Here is a 21282-nt window from a genome sequence, read left to right as displayed (position 1 = left end):
TTTTTTTTTGCTTTTCTTAGATTTTTAAAAATATAGCAAATAGGTGTCCCCTACATAATCATGATCATGATTATGGAGTTCACCATGTAAGTGTTGATGCAAATACTAGTTTTGTTATCTTCCTAAATTTCAAACAATGCAAATAACAACTTCAAATGCTAAAACAATGTAAAACAGTTCTTTTTCACCTCTTTTTTCCCTCTTCACAACCTTATCCACATCTTATTCTCCTCTCTACCAATCACATGGCTTAAAACAACCATATTACGGAAAATGAGACTTGTAAGAAGATGTCATGGAATGCAAATAGAGTAGAAAAGACCTATGGTTCCTCGTTATTTAAGGCATCAAAAATGTTACTGGCTACACAATCCCTCTCCTCGTGCAATGGACAATGCTTACCTTAACTTGCTGTAGAAAACTTGCCCATGTCAAAGCTCATATCTTAGTAGATTCCAAGCTTTGATAGTGGTAGCTAGCACCACTCTCTCGCCTCCTCCTCAAGCTATCGCCATGAGGTTGCCATTCTCCATACAAGGATACTCACTCCTCTCTACTCTTACCATGAGATTGCCATTCTCCATATAAGGACATTCACTCCTCTACTCTCACATTCAAGAATACAAGTATGAAAGGAACGTACACCAAGAATGTAGCTCTCTCCTCTCAACTTTCTCACTCTCTCTCTCACGTATCATAAACAAGAGAGCAAGGAGATAAGACTAGACTCAATTGGCACAAAGGGATATTGTATCTTGCATTATGAGAATAATGTTATTTATACTACCTTCCCACTTGAGCGCCCAAAACTTAATGCAACATGAATTAAATGCTTACAATTTACATAGTTTTGTGAATAGCCAGCTATTCTCATAATTACAACATCTAGAGTAGTGCTTCATGACACTTATTGTGCTATCTCTTGTATGTAATGAAGAAATGCTTGGTTAATCCCAAAATGGGATTAACAAAGTGAAAAAACCAAAAATTAGAAGTTTTTGTGGTACTTGGGCTAATGTGAGTGTAAAAAAATGATTAGGAATGCATAGAGTGCATGTTGATAGATTAAGGATTCTAGCTCTCTTTTGCATAAGAGAAGAGCTCATAATTATGAGCTTAATTAATCTTTAATTATTTATTGATTTAGACATTAGACAATGCACATGTTAGCAATTTAATGCTCAATCCCAATGATGTGCTTAATTGTGTAAATTAATGATTAGTGATTAATTCAAACCATTAATCAAACTAAAAAAATTAGTGAAAATATTAATCTTAGATTAACTCCTATAATCACTATTTCCCACAACTCATTAGTGGGACTGTGTATTCAATGTGAAGATTCCTTGTGAGTTGGCTAAAGTGTTGACTTTTGTCTCCCACTTGCCTTTTTGGGAAAGAACCTATTATATCTCCTAATTTGAATTTCAAAACCACCCCCTTCACATAAACCGGATTCCAAAAACCACTATAAAACTTGAACGGAAACCCCCAAAAAAAATCATGTTGAATGTTAGCGTGAAAAACTAGACAAATTCATGCCATAAAAAAGTTATAAAAATCGATTGGAGGAATCGCCTTGACAGGATTAGAAAATCTTATCCTGAAAATATCGTCCCCAAAAATTATTTTTTTGCGTTAGAAACTAGAGTTTCCCACGGATGTGACTATCTCCAAGATATTCACGCGTGAATTTCTTGGGAAAATCGCATCAAAAAATTTTCATATTTTGGGATTGGAAAGGTGGCCAAATGATAGAGACTAACTATTAAGATCCACTGGAAGTGATTTTGAACCCAAAAATTGAAAGACTTTTGGCGTAAAAACTAGAGTTTTTGATGACCTCATATTTGGACTGATATTCACATGTGAATTTATTGAGAAAATTAGGTCAAATTTTTTATTTCTTTGAGGTCGGAAAGATGACTACATGTTTTGAAATGACTGCTAGACTTCATTGGGGTGATTTTGAAACCCAAAAAAAAAATGGCGTAAAAAATCAAATTTCTTTATGGCCATGACTCGCAGATATTTACATGTGAAAAACCAAGCGGAGGAAAAAAAGTATAAAAAGAAGCCTTGCCTCGCAAGTCCGTATCTCCGAAACCGTGAAGCCAGTTTTAACGTGTTTTAGCACTCATCTAGAAGATCTTTTCGAGCTTTCTTGGAGCGGACCAAGCCTATTTCCATCGTTTTGGCCTCCGACCCCGATAGTTGTAAAAGTTAACCTAGAAATCGAGAGTATGTACATACGCTCAAGGGGGAAAACCTCCTAAAGAGGCAAAATGTGCCTTGGCCCATTCTTTTTTCAAAGAACAAAGAAGGGCCACTTAGGCTATGTATTGATTAACAGAGGTCTCAATCAATTGACCATGAAAAATAAGTATCTTATCCCTAGAATTGATGGAGTCCTAGATATACTTCATGGTCTTTGGTCTTTACAAAAATAGATTTAAAGTCAAGATACTACTAGATCATAATCAAGGAGAAAGATGTTACAAAGACAGCATTCAATACTCAGTACGGGCATTATGAATTCAAGGTTAACTAATGCCCCTGCTACATTTACCCCTTCTAATTCAAGAGATACACAAGGAAATTTCCAGAAGAGGTAGGCTTCGATACTCCTTTCTTACAATTCTTATTAAAAAGGTTTTTTAGATTCATTTAAAAAGATCAATCAAATTCCTCGAACAATAATAAACTTGAGAATCCCTAAAAAACAGAGAGAATCAAGAGTAGGTTGATTTAAGACTCCTAAATTGATGTTAATAAGAAATAAGTAAAACAAGAGAATTCTTTAGATGTTGAAATAGATTCCATATATGTATGAAAAGCATTACATCTGATGCTCCCATGCTAAGATGATTCTTTTGGTCTTAAAGCCTTGGAGATTGGTTGGTAGAGACCTCCTGTTAAAAACTGACCATCTAAGAAAATGGAAGTCTTTTAGTAAGACTGGTGAAACTATTAAGTATGGATGGTAAATCTTTAACTTTCGGCAAGAAATTTTTGCATGATGAAAAGAAATTTTTGCATGATGAAAAGAAATCTAGAACTCTACTTGTGGATATATTTCTTTGTTTTGAAAAAGGATTGATTTACGCCAAGAATGCATGGGAAGCATTATGGCCAAAGTTTTTAACCGTGATAATGGAAGCTGGCTTGCATTGATTGACAGCAGACCTTGGGGTTTGAAGCAGGCTCACATTGATTGACAGCATGTGGTGGCGCATCCCATGGACACATCATTCGAGGTAGTGATAGCATGTGGTGGTGCATCCCATGGGCCATCAATTGAGAGGCCAAATTTGGTTTCCGTGTTTTGGAAAGAATTGGAATTAGATTTAGTATGATATGTATTCAAGCCTTGCGCTTGTATACATGATATTGTTTTTCGTTTAAGAAAATTATTTTGTATTCTCTAATGTCCATTGAAGTTGATAGTTAATGAATCTTAGTTCCAATTGTGAATGACTCTTGATGTCTTTACCATGGTCTCCCAAGAAACATTAGGTAATCCATTTTTTTTGCTCAGGTGTGTTAAGATTGTCACCACTATATTACTTCCTCAATGGTGATTAAGAATTCCTTGAAAATTCCAACTAGCTCTACTAAACTTTGGCTAGCTATTTTCACCTTGAATGGGGCTCTTTATAATCCTTTCACATGAATGGACCTCTTAGAATCTCCACTTTCACCTTGTGTTTTGGTTTAAGATTAGACACCACCACCTACATTAACAAACAACAAAGTATAAGAAGCTCATGTGAAGAAAACATCAAGGTCATCTTGTAAATCCTTCTCTTTCTCAAGTTTAATCTTAACTTCCTTAATTATCACTTTTGGCTTGGTCTCTTTGCATTTTTGCCTAATGAAATCCAAATTGTACGGGGCTACATGGGCAGTTATCGGCCCATCAAAAATAATTGATGGGTTCATGGGGTGGGGACAGGCTATTCATGGCGTGGGGACAGTAGCCTGATGGTAGAGCCCGAGGGAAAATCTCAACATCTTTGGCTTCTATATCTTTTGATTTTTCTTTTTCTTCTACTTTCTTGAGATTTTCCAAGGTCTCGTTTCTCTGCTTTTCTTTAATTTTGCTTTTGGTCCACTTCTTGTTCTTTTGGTGCTCCAATATTTGTTTCTACAAGTTAAACTTTGAAGTTCTTGTCATTTGCACTCAGCCTCTCATTTGGATTAAAAACTCCAACTGACAATTACTAACCTTAACTGTTTTTGTGTTATTTAATCTCGCCATACTCTTGATTGTTTGGTCGTCGACAATTCTTTTTCAAAACCTCAATAATTTGGTCTATGGTAATTTCTGCTCAAGTAGCCACCATCTGGTTCGTATCCAAAGCAACAGTGTATACAAATAGTTCTTTGTGTAGTTGTCAATTTGCTTGCAAACATTGCATAATACATTTTGTATATGAACTGCCATTCTGGTTCCTTTGTGATGTGTATCTGTGGATCTATATACACACCAATGATAATCTTAAAAACTTCTAAGAGAAGACATCTCACCAACAAATCATAGGTTTTCTAAAACATCATGCAACTAAAATCAAGTATAAGCCCGTGCTACCAACAATTTTAGGCAAGATACATTCTCACAACTTCTCAATTGCCACATCCATACTTACAAGTTCTATTGACTCGAACCTCTTTGTTGCACAAGAAGCAACATAACATTCATCTAAGCCCAACAAATTATCCTTCATAAGAGGATGGTTGATATTTATCTTTGAGTTTCACTTGTGAATTTTACAAGGCATTCATGTTTTTGTATTTCTTAACATGAAACTAGGTTAGCAAATGAAGGACAAATGAACTACAAAAATTTGAGCTTTGACAATGATTCTTAGAACATGGAACAGCCTTGACATAAGCACACCTGCTAGTTTGTGTGTGTGTGTGCATAGGAGGCAAGAGAGAGAGAGAGAGAGAGAGAGAGAGAGAGAGAGAGAGTCAAGACATACAATAATAATGTCTATGAGTTGTTACATGATTTGCAAAAGAAAATTAGGCTACATCATAGATGAGTTTTGGTAACTTCGATGTAAACACACAATGACCAATGGAACTTATATCGTAATCATAGATGAGTTTTGATGTAAACACATAATAGGGACCAATGGAACTTAATATGGTAATCAAATTATGTTCCGCAATAATATGTATTATCACTAATATGATATGCCTTCAAATAAATTGAACACCGTCACCCGGGGCGTCACCCGGGGGTAGCACCTCACCTTGTGTGTGTGTGCTCGTGCACACACACGCACTTGTGCACATGTATAGTTTGTATACAGTAATATGAATCAAACCTAGCCTTAATAGCTGCTCGGGAGAAGTCTAAGGTTGCACCCTCTCTATTCTTGATTCGAAGTACCAAGGGAGGCAAAGTTTTGCAAGGGATACTCCCATGTATGTCAAATTTGGGAAACTCCATGTTGAGTTGGACAGAAAGTTAAGTTGCTTTGACTTGCCAATGTGATTGCAAAATGATTGGGATAATACTCTTTGTAGAGTAATCTTTTAGAGTCATCAAATGGCCAACACTTTCATACATTTTTAAAAACCTTCAAACACTTGCATTTATTAAAACCTTCACCATGCCTAGGTTCTTTTGGAAGAGGCCTGGGTTCACACAGAATCGCACTAAACCTTCTCAATAGAATCTTTAGCTCCTAAATGTCCTTGCTACATCCTCCAAATTCCACACTTTCTTTAGGAAACCATTTTTTCTAAAGGTCGAATTGAGAAAATCCTCTCATAAAAAACATAATATTCCTTGGCCAAGTCACACAATTGTCATCATGCAATTTGTGAATATTCCACTCAGCATTACAACTCTTCTATGTGAAAGTGAAACTCTCTACATCCTTAAAACCCATCATAGGGAAAGTGTCTCCTGAGACCATCCTAAAACCTTTAATTGTATTTCTCGTTATAGATGCATCACCGCTGATAAATGTGAGAGTAGTATACCTTCAGATTATAAGGACAATGCTATCCACAACCCAAACCCAACAAAAGCAAAGGACCCTACGCTCTCCTCCAAATCACAAGAATCAATGAATTGACATAAACACGACAACACCAGCTGAAAGACTCAGCAAGCCAATGGTCTTGCTTGGCATTATGGCACACGAATGGTCGTGCTTGTTCCAGCTTTTTGCAATTATCCCAATGCCCATTGAGAAAAATATGCATTGCCAATATTTCACATTCATGATCTTGTCCGCTGGTCACAGACTCTGCACATATCCAGAACAGATGTAGCATATATGTCCAATGATAAAGCTCCCAACATGTGAGTGCAAAATTTGAGGCTCCCACATCTTTACATCCCATAAACAAATTCATGACAAATATTACAACCTATTTCTCACATCAACACAAAGCCTTGGTAGGTTTTGAACAACTATACAAGCAAGACAATTCAACCCTAAACAATACGCAGACCTCTACCCCTTACAGTGGTAAAGATGAGCCAATTCCCGATCGCAGCTTGTCTTCCTCTGAAACAAGCAAAGCCACTGGGTTGAGGACGACGTGCTGCAATTCACCACACAAACAAATATTAAAACTCCAAGCTCAAGCCTTCTGAACCATTAACTTACAACACGAAAAGCATTGTCTTTGTGAATCACACTGAAATACAACAAAGAAGGAAACTATCCTTCGTGTGTCATTCATCCCTTCCAAAATGAGTTGAATATATGAGAACAATCAGTACAGTGAGTAGCTAAGATATCTATCACCGACTTCTTTGGCTCCCATCTGCAAATCCCCAGCCTGCCGACACACACGTGCAAGACCAGCCCGGACAGAGAGCCCATAACAACCACAGGACCCCACCGAGTGAGCACCCCCCCAGCCTTAAAGACTCACTCCTTATGAAGCTTGGCATGATAAAAAGCCATCTGTGGCTTATATGTGTGTTCGGTTGCTTGGCTTGTACTCTTGTGCCTGAGCAACACTGTACCAAGCTTGATGACAAGGCAATGAAATGTATTCTTGTCGGCTATAGTGCAAAGAGTAAAGGGTACTATCTCTACCATCTTGCTTCTCGATGGATTTTGGTGTATATTTTGCGGAAAACTCAGTTCAGCCCATGCTTTCATGCAAAAAACAGCAAGTTGTATGCTCACAAGATCTCTTTGATACGATTCTTCCCTCAATTTGGGACAGCCACACGTGAAGCATTCTGATACTCAACAGGGTGCTGAAATTCAGCCCACAATAGCTCCAAATCAGCCCACTTTGGCTGAGATTCAGCCCATTTTATAGTCCACAGATCATGCCTTAGTGTGGATGACACAATGAATGAGGAACTGATAGCCGTTCGAACATCCAAATGGGTGCCAAGATGGTTGTGTGATAGCAAGATCACAAGTCTTCTGTCCAACAGGACACGTACAAGTTTCTATTGTGCATCTGTTTATTATGTGGATCATGCCCTCATTGCCACCACTTGCAATGACAAGGAACCTGTTTCATTTGAGGAAGCACAAGAAGATGGTAAATGGATGCATGCCATGCAGGATGAGTACGATTCAATCCTCAAGCATCACTTGGTATTTGGCTGATGGCCTTGTGGCAAGAAAGCCATTGGTAGAGGTCTCCAAGCTCAACACTACCATGGGTAGCTTACTATTTGCCTTCTCTTGTGAGAGTTGTCACATTGTCATGTTGCACTATGGACACTATATGATGCAATTATTGTTGAACCTGTAGGATCACGCCTATCTCTCTCCTTCTCTTGTGCTGTCTATTTTCTGCACTACTTGCTCTTGTGGTCTCAAATTTGGTTATCATCTCCACTGCGTATTTTGAAGGTCTGTCCATAGCAGATAGCCCTACATCATGTACAAGCATTCAGCTACCTTTTTGCACCATATTAATACAAGAAAAACCCTGACACTAAATACTCTCTCTTCTTTTCTCTCCTCTGTCTTAAACATTCTTAATTAGCATCAATGTTCTTAATCAAGCTTAGGGCTGCAGATTCAATACAGCAAAGCTTCCGCACATGCAACATTGGTATCAGAGCATTCAAGCTTAGCCCACTAAGCAATATCCCAAGGAAGGTCCACAGTTCCAGTAGAAAGGATGCAGCAGGGTAGCAGATTGAGTGGTCTGCAAACAGGCAAAGCCAAAGGAAGATAAATCAGACTTTTCAAGCAAGTTATATGGAGCTATATTTCAAGATATCTTATGTGTATGCTTAGGAGATATTTCTTTTGGCTTCATGACGAACCTGGCAAAGAACAGCTAAGTATACTTTGAGTCTTACAAAGTTGATGCTTTTTGCAATTTATTGTTGAGTGTTTTTGGACACTTAACCCTTGTATGCCCATACAAGGAGGATTGTGTGTTGTTTGTTTGCCTTCAAGTAAACAATATTAATGGTTGAAAAGCCTAGTTTATATCGTTTTTCATACGGATATGTCCAAGGACTATGGACTAAAAGCCTGGTTTATGTCCAAGGACTACGGCCTATATTTTTGGCATATCTTTGCTTAAGGATTTATACATATACGATGGTTTGGCGCACCTATATGGTTATCATTCCCTTAGTGATTCTTGGGCTTTATATACAATTATATGGCTTCCCTTTAGTGGGATGGAGTATGTTTTCTTGCTTCTGTTCTTAGGATGCAGTGGATATCTTATGGATCGAGGATTTTTTTTCTATGGAATTCTATCATCGGCCGAAATGCCTATGAAACAATCTGTCACAAACATACTTATGGAGAACCAAGATCTCTATCATAGTCACAAGAAACGGCCATTTCAGTCCCTATAAACGCATTTCTCTGTTTCAAGATCCCATCTGTTTCCATGGCCGTTTCTCGTTTCCCAAGTGATATTGTCACAAGAAACAGTCATTTCCTTCCCTAAAAACTCATTTCCCCATTTCCATTCCTTGAACGTTTCTGTTCCCGTTTCTCGTTTCTAGTGACTATGATCTCTATGCATGTGATTCATTCTTATCTTATGGAACAATTGGTGCACCAAATGTCACCAATCCCTAATTTTGTGGGGCTTCTTATGCATGGACATGTGTATGGATCTTGTGGTGGCATATGCCACTTGGAGACCAACGACATGACAAGATTTCTTTTGGAATCTCTGGTATGTACACATGCATGTGTCCTAGGGCCAACAGTTAATTCATAGTCTATACAGGACCCCTAGAGCTACCTCTGCCCACCATTCAGCAGCGTGCCATCTAGCCTGTACAGCCCGCATAGTCAGTGCTTGGTCCACATCAACAAACTGTACAACAGTGCCACATCAGCAGTGTGGCATCATATTGAAATTGCGGACATGCTCTGTAGCCATCTTTCAGGCCAAACTTTGCGAGTGAATGCTTCAGCTTTCTTTTGTGGAAAATCCCCGTTCTCACCTTGGTTCTGTTCCATGTGTGGGATTTCCCCAAGACACTCATTAAGATTGGTGAAGGGACCAAATTGTGACATCCCCTGCATCTTATAAACAATTGTCCACAACTGTAAAAGCATGATAGCACTAAAATGCTCTTCAAATATAGCAAATGTTTCGCCAATCTGTAGTATTTCATAATTTGAGCATTATAGCCATAAGTCCAGATCCACCATCCGAAATCAAATACGAGCACAAGAGCCAACCGTGTCAAAAAACAAACTTTAGCCATGTCCCAGAGTCAACAACTTTGACAATATCTAGAAACAGGCACAAGAGCCAAATGTGTCGAAAAACAAACTTTAGCCATATCCCGAGTCAACAATGTTGATAATATCCATACATAGGCACAAGAGCTAATCGTGTCCCACGTATTCATAAATATAGAAGTAGCTTTATGTACCTACAAAAAGAAAACAAGGAGAATACATAGCCACAAAACATCTTGCCATGCCATTGGACTACATAAGAGCACCAGTCCTATGATCCATATGCATGTCCAAGCCTAAACATGCTTCACATGTTCATAAAATCCATTACAGGTCTCCCAGGTATAAATGCATGCCTAGACCAAAGATATGTACAGGCTGCAGGTAGAAACACTTGTACAGACTATGAATAAATGTTGGCCCCAGGGCACAAGCACGTGTACATATCATGAATAAATGTTGGCCCTAGGGCACAACCAGATATATAGACCAAAGATTCCAAAAGCAATCCTATCATGTCGTCGGCCTCCAAGTGACATATGCCACCACAAGATCCATACACATGCCCAAGCATAAGAAGCCCCGTAAAATTAGGGATTGGTGACATTTGGTGCACCAATTGTTCCATAAGATAAGAATGAATCACATGCATAGAGATCCTGGTTCTCCATAAGTGTGTCTGTGACAGATTGTTTTACAGGCATTTCGGCCGATGATAGAATTCCATAGAAAAAAAAAATCCTTGATCCATAGGATATCCACTGCATCCCATAGAACAGCGAGCAAGAAAAACATATCCATCCTAGTAAAGGGAAGCCATAGAATTGTATATAAAGCCCAAGAATCACTGAGGGAATGATAACCATATAGATGTGCCAAACCATCGTATATGTATAAATCCTCAAGCAAAGATATACCAAAAATATAGGCCATAGTCCTTGGACATAAACCAAGCTCTTAGTCCATAGTCTTTGGACATATCTGTATAAAAAACCATATAAACCAAGCTTTTCAACCATTAATATTGTTTACCTAAAGGCAAACAAACAACACACAATTCTCCTTGTACAGGCATACAAGGCTTAAGTGTCCAAAAACACTTACAATAAATTGCAAAAAGCATCAACTTTGTAAAACTCAAAGTATACTTAGCTTTTCTTTGTCAGCTTTGTCATGAAGCCAAAAGAAATATCTCCTAAGCATACACATAAGATATCTTGAGATATAGCTCCATATAACTTGCTTGAAAAGTTTGATTTATAATCCAGATACTAGAATAATCCAGATGGAAAAGAGTGCTCAACGTAGGCACATAAAACCAACTCCATACTTCGAGGATAAAATCTGTGAATCCACAAATCCTTAGTCCAAGCTGTCCATCTGTCCATGCCCAAAATAATAATCTGTCCAGCCCGTCATTAACGATGTGTGAATACTCTGCCTTATAAACATTATAAGTCACTTTGCTGAATAAAATCCCATGGTGCTCATGCTTTGTAGCCATCTTTTAGGCCAAACTTTGCCAGTGAATGCTTCAGCTTTGTTATGTGGAAAATCCCCGTTCTCACGTTGGTTCTGTTCTGTGTGTGGCCTAGCCCCAAAACACTCATTAAGATTGGTGAAGAGACCAAATGGTGACATCCCTTGCGTCTTATAAAACAATTGTCCGTTACTGTATAAGCCTGATAGCACTGAAATGCTCTTCAAATATAACAGATGTTTTGCCAATTTGTAGTATTTCATAATCTGAGCACTGAAGCCATAAGTCTAGATGCACGATCCGAAATCAAATACGAGCACAAGAGCCAACCGTATCGAAAAACAAACTTACCAATATCTCAAGTCAACAACTCTGATAATATCTAGACACAGGCACAAGAGCCAACTGTGTCGAAAAACAAACTTGAGCCATATCTCGAGTCAACAACGTTGATAATATCTAGACATAGGCACAAGAGCCAACCTTGTCCCACGTATTCATAAATCCAGAAGTAGCTTTAAGTACTTGGAAAAAGAAAATAAGCAGAATACATAGCCACAAAATATCTTGCCATGCCATTGGACTGCATAAGAGCACTAGTCCTATGATCCATATGCATGCAAAAGCCATAGTTACCACAGAACGGGAACGTTCCGGGAACGTCGGATGCTGGAACAGGAGCGAGAACGGGAACGGGAGCGGATCGGGAACGTCGCGGAACGCCACGTCATATGACATGTCGGCATTTAGGACTAAAATGACAAAACATTTAAAATATCCAAGATTAAACTTTAAAGTCTTAAACATTAAAAATTTGAAGAGTCCAGACTCCAAATAGAAACTGAAAAGAAAGTACATCGCATGTGGAATCTGGATATATAGAAACTGAAAAAGAAAGTACATCGCATGACAAGTACAAAACTAGCCTCAAGGGCCAAGGTAACTGGTGAGTCAAAGACTAGTCATCAGCAAGTGGGATCTCATCCTCCTGTCCAGGCTGTCCCTCAGTCTGCTCATCCTCATGCTGCTCCACATCATCCTCTCCCTCTGGCTGATCCTCACCATCATTGTCATCAAGATCAAGGCAAAATCCAATAAATGGCTCTGGAGTACACTCAGCCCTGAACTTGTTAAGCAAACGCAAGTTTGCATTAACAAATACAAGGTCATTTGCCTTCTGGACACCAAGCCTGTTCCTCTTCTTGCTTGCAATGTTTCCAAAACTGCTCCATAAGCGCTCACATGGCGAGGAGCTAGCACCCTGGCTAAGCACTCGAATGGCCAATCTTTGCAGCAATGGTGTATCTGCCCCATAATCCTCCCACCACCGTGCACTGGATATCTTGAACCTATCATTCTGTGCATCCTGCAAAGCGAAGAGGCCTCTCTTTTGTCGATAGAAGGAAAGGTCTTCACGAACCCTCCTATCATCTGCACTAGGTACAAGCTTCCTCAAGATATTCTCCCAACCCTGCACAACCTCTGCATCTGTCTCTTGTCCTTTGCCTTGAAATTCTGGATCCACCACAAATGCAGCAGCCTCTAATGCAGAGTGATACTCTGTCCACCTGCTTGTCGCAAGACGAGATAGCTCCTGTCTCCTACCCCCATCCAAAGTCTGTAGAGATAGGATTCTCTCAATCATCCTGTCCATCCCCTCATACACCTTGCCAATGCAAGGCTCATCTCCATCAAGAAGCCTCAACATAAGAATGATTGGCCGCACAACCTGCAACAATACCTCAACAGTGTCCCAAAAAGTGTCATCAAGCACAATGGACCTGCATCGAATACCTGCCACTGAGGTACGCTCTCGCCATGCATCCCACTCCTCACAAACTACAAGCTGCCTCAAATGATTCTTCACTTCAAAAAGACGCTTTAGCATAAGGAAATTATATGCAAAGCGTATATCTGAATACTTTAAGAGATCCTTTGGGGATCTCTGTCGATATACAGCCAAAATGTAGTGGTGGCGAGTGATAAATGAAACAATGTGATTGCCCATTTCAATAGAAGGCTCCACCCACTGCATCTTACCAATATCTTTGAGGAGATTGTTGAGCCCATGTGACATGCAAGGAGTGAAGCAAATATGTGGGTACCTATCCTCAATGATCCTCCCTGCTGCCCTGTTTGAGTTCTCTCCATCAGAAACAAACTGGATGACATTATTGGGACCCACGTACTCAATGGCTTCACTCCAAATATTTGCCAATCTCTCTGCAGTTTTGCCCGCCTCTGAATTGTCAATAGCTTTAATAAAAAAGCTACATCCTCTGGAGTAGGCAAGGATACCCTGAATGGAGCGGCTCCTGGTGTCACTCCAACCATCACCCATGATAGTGACGCCACATCTACGCCATACATCCTGAATGGGTCCCAAGGCATCCTCTATGGCCGTCCTCTCTGTGGCTAGAAGTGTAGTGCGCAATGCCTCGGATGAAGGTGGAGCATAGCCAGGTCCGAAAGAAGCAATCTCCTTCACCATATCTGCAAAGTATGGGTTGCGGGCCTTTACCAAAGGAACATCTGCAGCATAAAAAAACCGTGCCACTGATGCATCTACTTGTGCCCTCCTCCCAGGGTGCCATGATGCCACAAGACTAGCCTGCACTGGACCTCGTGAAGCCTGGGTCTGGGAAGCATTTGTTCCATGTGCGGATGGCTATGGAGCAGCCCCAAATAATGGAGTAGATGCACTCGCTGAAGATGCCACGCCTGCAAGTGTAGCTGATGATGATGTACCTCGAGGATCAAGAACAGAGGGCCGACTCCCTGCTGCATCAAGTCTATCTGCAAGTGCCTGCAATCGTATGATATCTGCTCCTGACACTGTAGGGCAAACAGAAATGCCTTTGCCTCTAACCCCCAACAAATGGGCTCGCACACGATCCGTGCCTCCAGTCTTAATGGATCCACAAAAGTGGCACTTCCACTTGCGTGACCCTCCTCCTCTTGCACTATCATATCTGGACACAAGATCCACCTCATTCCACCAAGGGGATCTGTTTTCTGCATCTATGCCACGAGGAGGTGCCATTGAAATTGATAAATGGCTGAAAATTAAAAAAACATGCAAAATGCCCTTGCATGAGACATAAGTAAAGTGTCCACAAAGTGGAAAAAAACGCAGCAAACTAGAATCTCCAAAATCCAATGTTCATTGCGTAAATTTTAAATCTTACCTGCTGAGTGCTCAAGACTCGAGTCACGAGTGCCACCCGAGCAAAAGAAGGGGCCAAGAGGAGGTAGGGAGAGTGACAAGTGTGCACTGTGCAGTCTGGGGCAGCCAAGGCTCGGTAGGGAGAGTGTGGGGCAGCCTGCAGGCCCGGGCAGCCAAGAGGAAGGTGGAATGGAGAGTGTGCCTGTAGGCTGTGGGGCAGCCAAGGGGGGCCGGGGCAGCCAAGGTTGAAGGGGGCAGCGTGGAGTGGTATGGAGAGCAGCCGACGTTGCAGGCGCAGCCAACGAAGCAGGCGCAGCCAACGAAGCAAGCGAAAAAAGCGAAAAACTGCCGTACGCTGGGAAAAAAAGGCCGCCGGCGACTAGCGAAAGGACACTTTTTCCGGAACGCCCGGAACGTGCATTCCGCCCTAGCGTTCCGGCGTTCCGACTCGCGTTCCGCCACGCTCCCCGGCAACTGGCCCGTTCCGGCTCCCGTTTCCACGTTCCGGGCACGCCATGCGATTTGGAGCGGCGTTCCGGCGTGCCAGGAAGGCGGAACGCCGTTCCGCGGTAACTATGCTAGGCGCAAGAAGGCAGGCTACTCTGAATGGCTGCGGGTTATGTGCTGCTATGCTATTGCTACGCTTTGCTATGCTAGGTGGTGCTTGGCTTTGCTAGGTGCCTATGCTGGAGAGTATATGGGCTACACAGCAGCATACGTGGCCAATCCAACCAAGTAGCACACATATAGCATATAGTCGAGCATAAAAGGCATCAACAATCAATGTCACGTCACTCCCATGCCATGGCTAATCTTCAACATGAACTCACTTAATCCTTGATTAGTGCAGCAGATAAGATAAGCATTTAGATTAACATCAATAGCAGAAGCATTAACATCAGCAGTTAGGTCATCAGACATAGCACTATATCATCATCAGTATGCATCTGGGCATTGTCGGCAGCATTGGACAGCACTATATCATCATCAGTATGCATCTGGCACTGTCGGCAGCATTGGACACCTCCTATCATCAGTCGGCCAGCATTAGAAGGCAGCCAGGACCAGTCGGCCAGCATTTTATGGAGATCCAGCATTTATTGCCAATCGCCTAGCATTATATGTTAACCGACTAGAATTATATGTTAGTTTAGCATTTTTGGGACTGATTCAGCACGCCGACATCTATACAGCTGGCTGACTACTGTCCTACACCCAAAGTACAACTCATAATTCAGCAAAGGGCGAGTCATTAGTTCAGTTCATAAAACCAATAGAAGGGCTATGGGCCAACCCTTATGGGCTGACCACAAGCCTCAGCCATGTACAAGTAAAAGCCACCTTTTTGTACCATAGTAATAAAAGAAAACTTGAACACTAATCTCTCTCTTCTGCTCTCTAATCTTTGTCTTAATCATAAGTTAATTAGCATCATTGTTTTTAAGTATGCTTAGGGCTATGGATCAATACACCAAGGCTTCCGTGCATGTAACATTGGTATCAAAGCATTCAGGCTCAGCCCACTAAGCTATGTCCCAAGGAAGGTGCACAGTTCCAACAAGAAGGATGCAACAGGGTAGCTGATGGAGTGGTCTACAACAGACGAAGCTAGAGGATGCAATCCCTAAGGGTAGGTACGTAGACCCAGTACCTCAATAAGCCCTCACATTAGTTCCAAAGACCTAGCAACAGGCATGATCAGTATCAATACCAATGTTGCATGCGCGGAAGCCTTGCTGTACTGATCCACAACCCTAAGCATACTTAAGAACATTAATGCTAATTATCATATGATTAAGACAGAGAGGAGAGAGAAGAAGAGAGAGATTAGGTGTCAGGGTGTTCAGACCCAAAAATATCAGTCAATAGAAGTCAAAGTCAGAAAGCAATAGCAGTTTAAAGGTCAAGCCTAGGGAGGAAGGATGACAAAGTTCCAACCCATCATCAAGTTTAGCAGAACACATGCACGCCCGTGCCATGGCTAATCTTCAGCATGAACTGGCTTAATCCTTGATTAGTGTAACATACAACATAAGCATTTAGATTAACATCAGTAGCAAAGCATTAACATCAACAGTTAGGTCATCAGACATAGCACTATATCATCATCAGTATGCATCTGGGCCATTGTCGACAACATTGGCAACCAGGACCAGTCGGCCAACATTTTATGGAGAACCAACATTTATTGCCAACCGCCTAGCATTATATGTTAACTGACTAGCATTATATGTTAGTTTAGCATTTTTGGGACTCATTCAACAGGTCAACAGCTATACAGCTGGCCGACTGCTATCCTACACCCAAATATAAGTACAACTCATAATTCAGCAAAGGACAAGTCATTAGTTCAGTTCATAAAACCATCATTTAGTCATAGCATTCATGTAGAAGGGCTATGGGCCAACCCTTATGGGCTGACCACAAGCCTCAGCCATGTACAAGCATAAGCCACCTTTTTGTACCATAGTAATACAAGAAAACCTGAACACTAATCTCTCTCTTCTTCTCTCTCCTCTCTGTCTTAATCATAAGTTAATTAGCATCAATGTTCTTAAGTATGCTTAGGGCTAAGGATAAATACAACAAGGCTTCCGTGCATGCAACAATCAAGCACCAAAAGAGTCGAGCAACAACAAAAAGAGTAGTGCCCAATGTTTGCATGGATCCCAAGGAGGAAGAGACGCCTGCTCTAATACCAAATGTTGGGATTAGGGTTAGGATTTGCACCAATGCCAACACACACACAGTGAAGCAGTCGTGAGCAAGAGAGAGGAGGCACAAAACTCTATGTTGATTGAGTAGAATGAGTGGTGCCACAAAGGATAAAATACACCCTCATAAGTGGATAAGAGGGTGTTCCTATGTACAGGGAAAACCCCTCCTAAAAAGAGAAAAAGTGCCCCAGTTGCTCCTACAACGTTCATACACCACTCCCCAATTGGTCCTACAGTGTTCACACACTACAGATGGAATGTGAGTCTTTGCACTGGACGCAAAGTGGTCTTGCAATGTTCAAGAACTTGGGTGCCTTGGATGAGCTTTGCTTGGATCTTTTCCATTTATGGAAGGGCACTTTATATGGACACTATGTAGTTGAGGACAATTGCAATGCAAGTGGGGGAGAATGTGACACACCTCATCTGTAGGATAGCATGTATAGGCCTATGGGCAGGCACAAGTGCCATGTGGCACTACCACATGGCAATGATGTGCCGATGATGACATGGCAACGATGGCCTGGCAAGTCATGGACCTAGTCGACAGCAATAAAACAAAACAACCAATTTCATTGATATATATATATATATATATATATATTGTTGGAGGTGGCAATTCTCGTAGCTACTCTCGGGTTATCGCATGACTAGAAGTTGTGGTGGATTACCCCATATGCAAGAGCATGGAAAGTCGAAGAGCCATATATAGGGTGTGGTGGCACCTTGTCGTAGATATCTCCTTTGCCCGGGTTTTTGGGGGGGGGGGGAGGGAGCAACGGCTAGGAGATGGAAGCCCAGCCACCGACATTGCTCAATGCCGTGGGGTGGTGTGTGTCACGTGCACAGTGTGTATCTATCGTGTGCTACACGCACGCAAGACTAGCTTCGAGGTTTGGGGAAGCTTGAAGCTAGTCCTGTCCAATCCCCACCGGATCTCCTCGTGAAACGCTCCTAGTACGAGACTCGAAACCTGCAAACAAACAAACAAACAAACAAACAAGGGGATGCAGGCCTGACTCACCTCCCAACCATGACAGCCATGAGCAAGCCCACAGTCTTGGATGTCCCCACCGAGCCACGAGCTGAGCTAACTAGGTTGACGTACCGACCAATCTCCATCTCGCAACATCCCATACCGCCACGAAGCTACCCTCGCAGGCCTCGAGACTGCTGCCGGCCTCGGCTGCGTAAAGCAGGTGCACGTTTGTACTAGATCCAGGCTCCAGACCATAGAGCTCTCACAAATCACGCGAGACTCTATATAACTAATGACTAACCATGGCCACCCTTTTATAGGTTCTTGGCCGGTCATCGGGCATCCACACTTGGACGCCCGCCCGTCCATACTTGGGTGCCCGCCCGTTAGTCTATCCCTAACTCAGCTCGCCAATCAGCCTGCCTAGCTCCAAGCTTCCCTAAACCTCGAAGCTAGTCTTACGTGCGTGTAGCACACGATAGATACACACTGTGCACATGATATACTCCCCTTCTCTAAGAGCTCACTCCTGAGCTCACTAAAAAGCCAGGATAATCTCTCTGAAGAGTAGTCAATGTCTCCCATGTAGCGTCCTCCTCAACACGCTCCTTCCACTTGATCTTGTATTCCGTGATAAGCGTATTACGCAATCTTCTTTCACGAAATCCAAGAATCTTTTCAAGTTCGTGCGGAACAAATGTCATGTCCTCGAGATCTATAATTTCTTGAGGAGTAACTAACTGGTCTGTTCGACCCAGTACTTCCTTAAGTCTACTGACATGAAATACAAGATGAACTTTCACATGAGAAGGCAAATCCAATTCATATGCAACTGAACCAATCCTTCGTGTAATACGAAATGATCCACAGTATCTAGGGGATAATTTCGGAGATCGACCTATCTGTAAAGTCTCGGAATCTTTCGGAACTCGCAAATACACCATCGTTCCTTCAAAGAACTCTCTGGGTGAACGATGTCTATTAGAATAAAATCTATCTCGGTCTTGAGCACTTCTAATAGATTCTTTCGCAACTTGTAACATTTCTTGCATATCTTGTAAAAAATTACATGCTGCATCATGCTGAAGTCCTGATAATCCTACTGTAACACGTGATCTAGGTTGAAAACTATACATAAGCATGAAAGGACTAAAACCTGTACTCGTATGCTTAGTACTGTTATAAGCAAATTCTATCATAGGAAGATAATCCTCCCATGAACTCTGTCTTTTAGATACATATGCTCGAAGCATATCTTCCAAAATCTGATTCACTCTTTCAGTCGGGCCATCAGATTGAGGATGATCTGAGGAGCTCAAATTCAAAGTTGTTTTCAACTTCTCAAAAACAGGTTTCCAAAAATCACTCGTAAACTCTCTATCACTGACTATGTCCTACGGTAACCCGTACAGTCTAAACAATTGTTCGATAAACTGTCGTGCTACTTGCGTAGGTGTAATAGTCTTTCGGGTCAGTAAAAATCTAGCCATTTTAGTCAAGCGATCTACCACAACCCAAATAGAATCGTGGCCATGATGTGTTCTTGGCAATCCGGTAATAAAATACATGGAAATACTTTCCCATTTATTTCCTGGAATTTGCAAAGGATGCAACAACCCAGCCTGTCTAAAGCGTTCAGCTTTATTTGCCTGACAAATTTGACACTTGAGAACATAATCTTCTACATACGCTTTCATCTTTGGCCAATAAAAAGTGTGTTTCACTAACGATAGTGTCCTGTGTACCCCAGGGTGTCCAGCAAAAGGGGCATCGTGACACTCCTTAAGAATCTTGGACCTAATGTCCGGGATCTATGGTACACAAATTTTGTCATTACGGAATAGTAAACCATTCCGAATCATCCACTGGCCTCCTGCAACCTGAATGGTAGACTGCTCAATCATTGAGTCTTGGTCAATCAATGAGCTCCCGTCCTTGATCTTCTGCCAAAATGGACCAAAATAACTATCAATCCCGCAAAGATCTCTCAATGACTGAAATAAGTCGGTAGAAATCTCGGTGAACGACAAAGTATTCACCTCTCTAATTCGACTAAGCGCATCTGCAACACTATTCATGGATCCTTTCCGATAACGGATCTCAAAATCAAAATCTTGCATTAACTCAGCCCAACGAGCTTTCCTTCCTCTCAAATCATCTGTCTCACACTCATACTTGATTGACTAATCATTGACTGATGATCAGTCAATACCACAAACTTAGAGCCATATAAATAATGTCTCCAAACCTTGAGAGCATGAATCACAGCATAAAGCTCCTTCTCAAGGGTTGGCCAACGAGATTGAGTGTCGTCTAGCTTTTTACTTTCAAAAGCAACCGGTCTACCATCTTGAAATAGAGCAGCCCCGATGGCATAGTTACTGGCATCAGTTTCAAGAACATAAGACCGACTAGGATCGGGTAATGCTAAGACAGGTGCTTCCTTGACTTTATCTTTCAAAAGTCTGAAGGCTATATCCAAATCGTTATTCCAAGTGATAGGCTGATTTGACTTACGACCACGACCTTTCAATAAGTCGGTCATCGGTAGTGTGAGCTGAGAGTACTCCCGCACAGATTTCCGAAGAAAAACAATAAAACCGAGAAAAGAACGAAGTTGTTTCCTTGTTCGCGGTATAGACCAGTCCAGAACCTTCTGAACTCGGTCATAGTCAATGCTCAATCCATCTCTAGTGATCTTGTGTCCCAAGTAAATGATGTCTGTCATAAAAAAACTCACATTTACTTAACTTAGCATATAGTCGATTCTGTCTTAAAATAGATAAGACAATCGTGAGGTGTCTAACATGATCCTCAAGAGTACGACTATATATCAAAATATCATCCAGGAACACCACCACAAATTTCTCCAAATATTCACGAAAAAGATCGTTCATCATTTGCTGGAAAGTGGCTAGAGCATTGGTTAACCCAAAAGATAATACGAGAAACTCGTAATGGCCATACCTAGTCCGAAAGGCGGTTCTTTCGACATGCCTTTCATGAATACGTATCTGGTGATAGCCAGTACGTAAATCTATCTTCGTGAAATATTTCGCTCCTACTAACCAGTCAATCAGGTCATCTGATCTAGGGAGAGGATAACGGTTCTTAATTGTCAGCTTGTTCAATCTCTTGTAATCTATACACATTCTCCAAGTGTTATCCTTCTTTCTCCTAAGCAACACAGGTGCACCCCAAGGTGATTTACTTGGACGGATTTGGCCCATCCTCAAATAATCTTCGAGTTGTTTAGCCAACTCATCTTC

General features: G+C 41.5%; 1 protein-coding gene across 4 annotated transcripts in view; it reads right to left on the bottom strand.

Moving 5' to 3' along the window:
* Positions 1-5941: 5941 nt before the first annotated feature.
* LOC147631639 (uncharacterized) overlaps positions 5942-21282 on the bottom strand; it is a 41323-nt gene continuing 25982 nt past the window's right edge. For 2 of the 4 annotated variants that reach the window (XM_086808158.1, XM_086808157.1), the window contains 2 exons: positions 6491-6570; positions 5942-6067 (listed from right to left, as the gene is read on the bottom strand). In XM_086808158.1, coding sequence (XP_086664284.1) covers positions 6008-6067; positions 6491-6570 — 140 coding nt within the window. In that variant the 3' untranslated portion in view covers positions 5942-6007. Of the gene's footprint in view, positions 6068-6208; positions 6270-6490; positions 6571-21282 lie in introns of those variants that run through there. The other 2 variants (XM_086808159.1, XM_086808156.1) reach the window with 1 other exon arrangement.

The sequence above is a fragment of the Cibotium barometz genome, chromosome 14, assembly GCF_041138505.1.
Source record: "Cibotium barometz isolate CiBa-2024 chromosome 14, ASM4113850v1, whole genome shotgun sequence".
Classification (NCBI taxonomy): Eukaryota; Viridiplantae; Streptophyta; class Polypodiopsida; order Cyatheales; family Cibotiaceae; genus Cibotium; species Cibotium barometz.
Note: the sequence above shows the minus strand (reverse complement) of the source record. Positions and strands in the feature narration are given on the sequence as shown.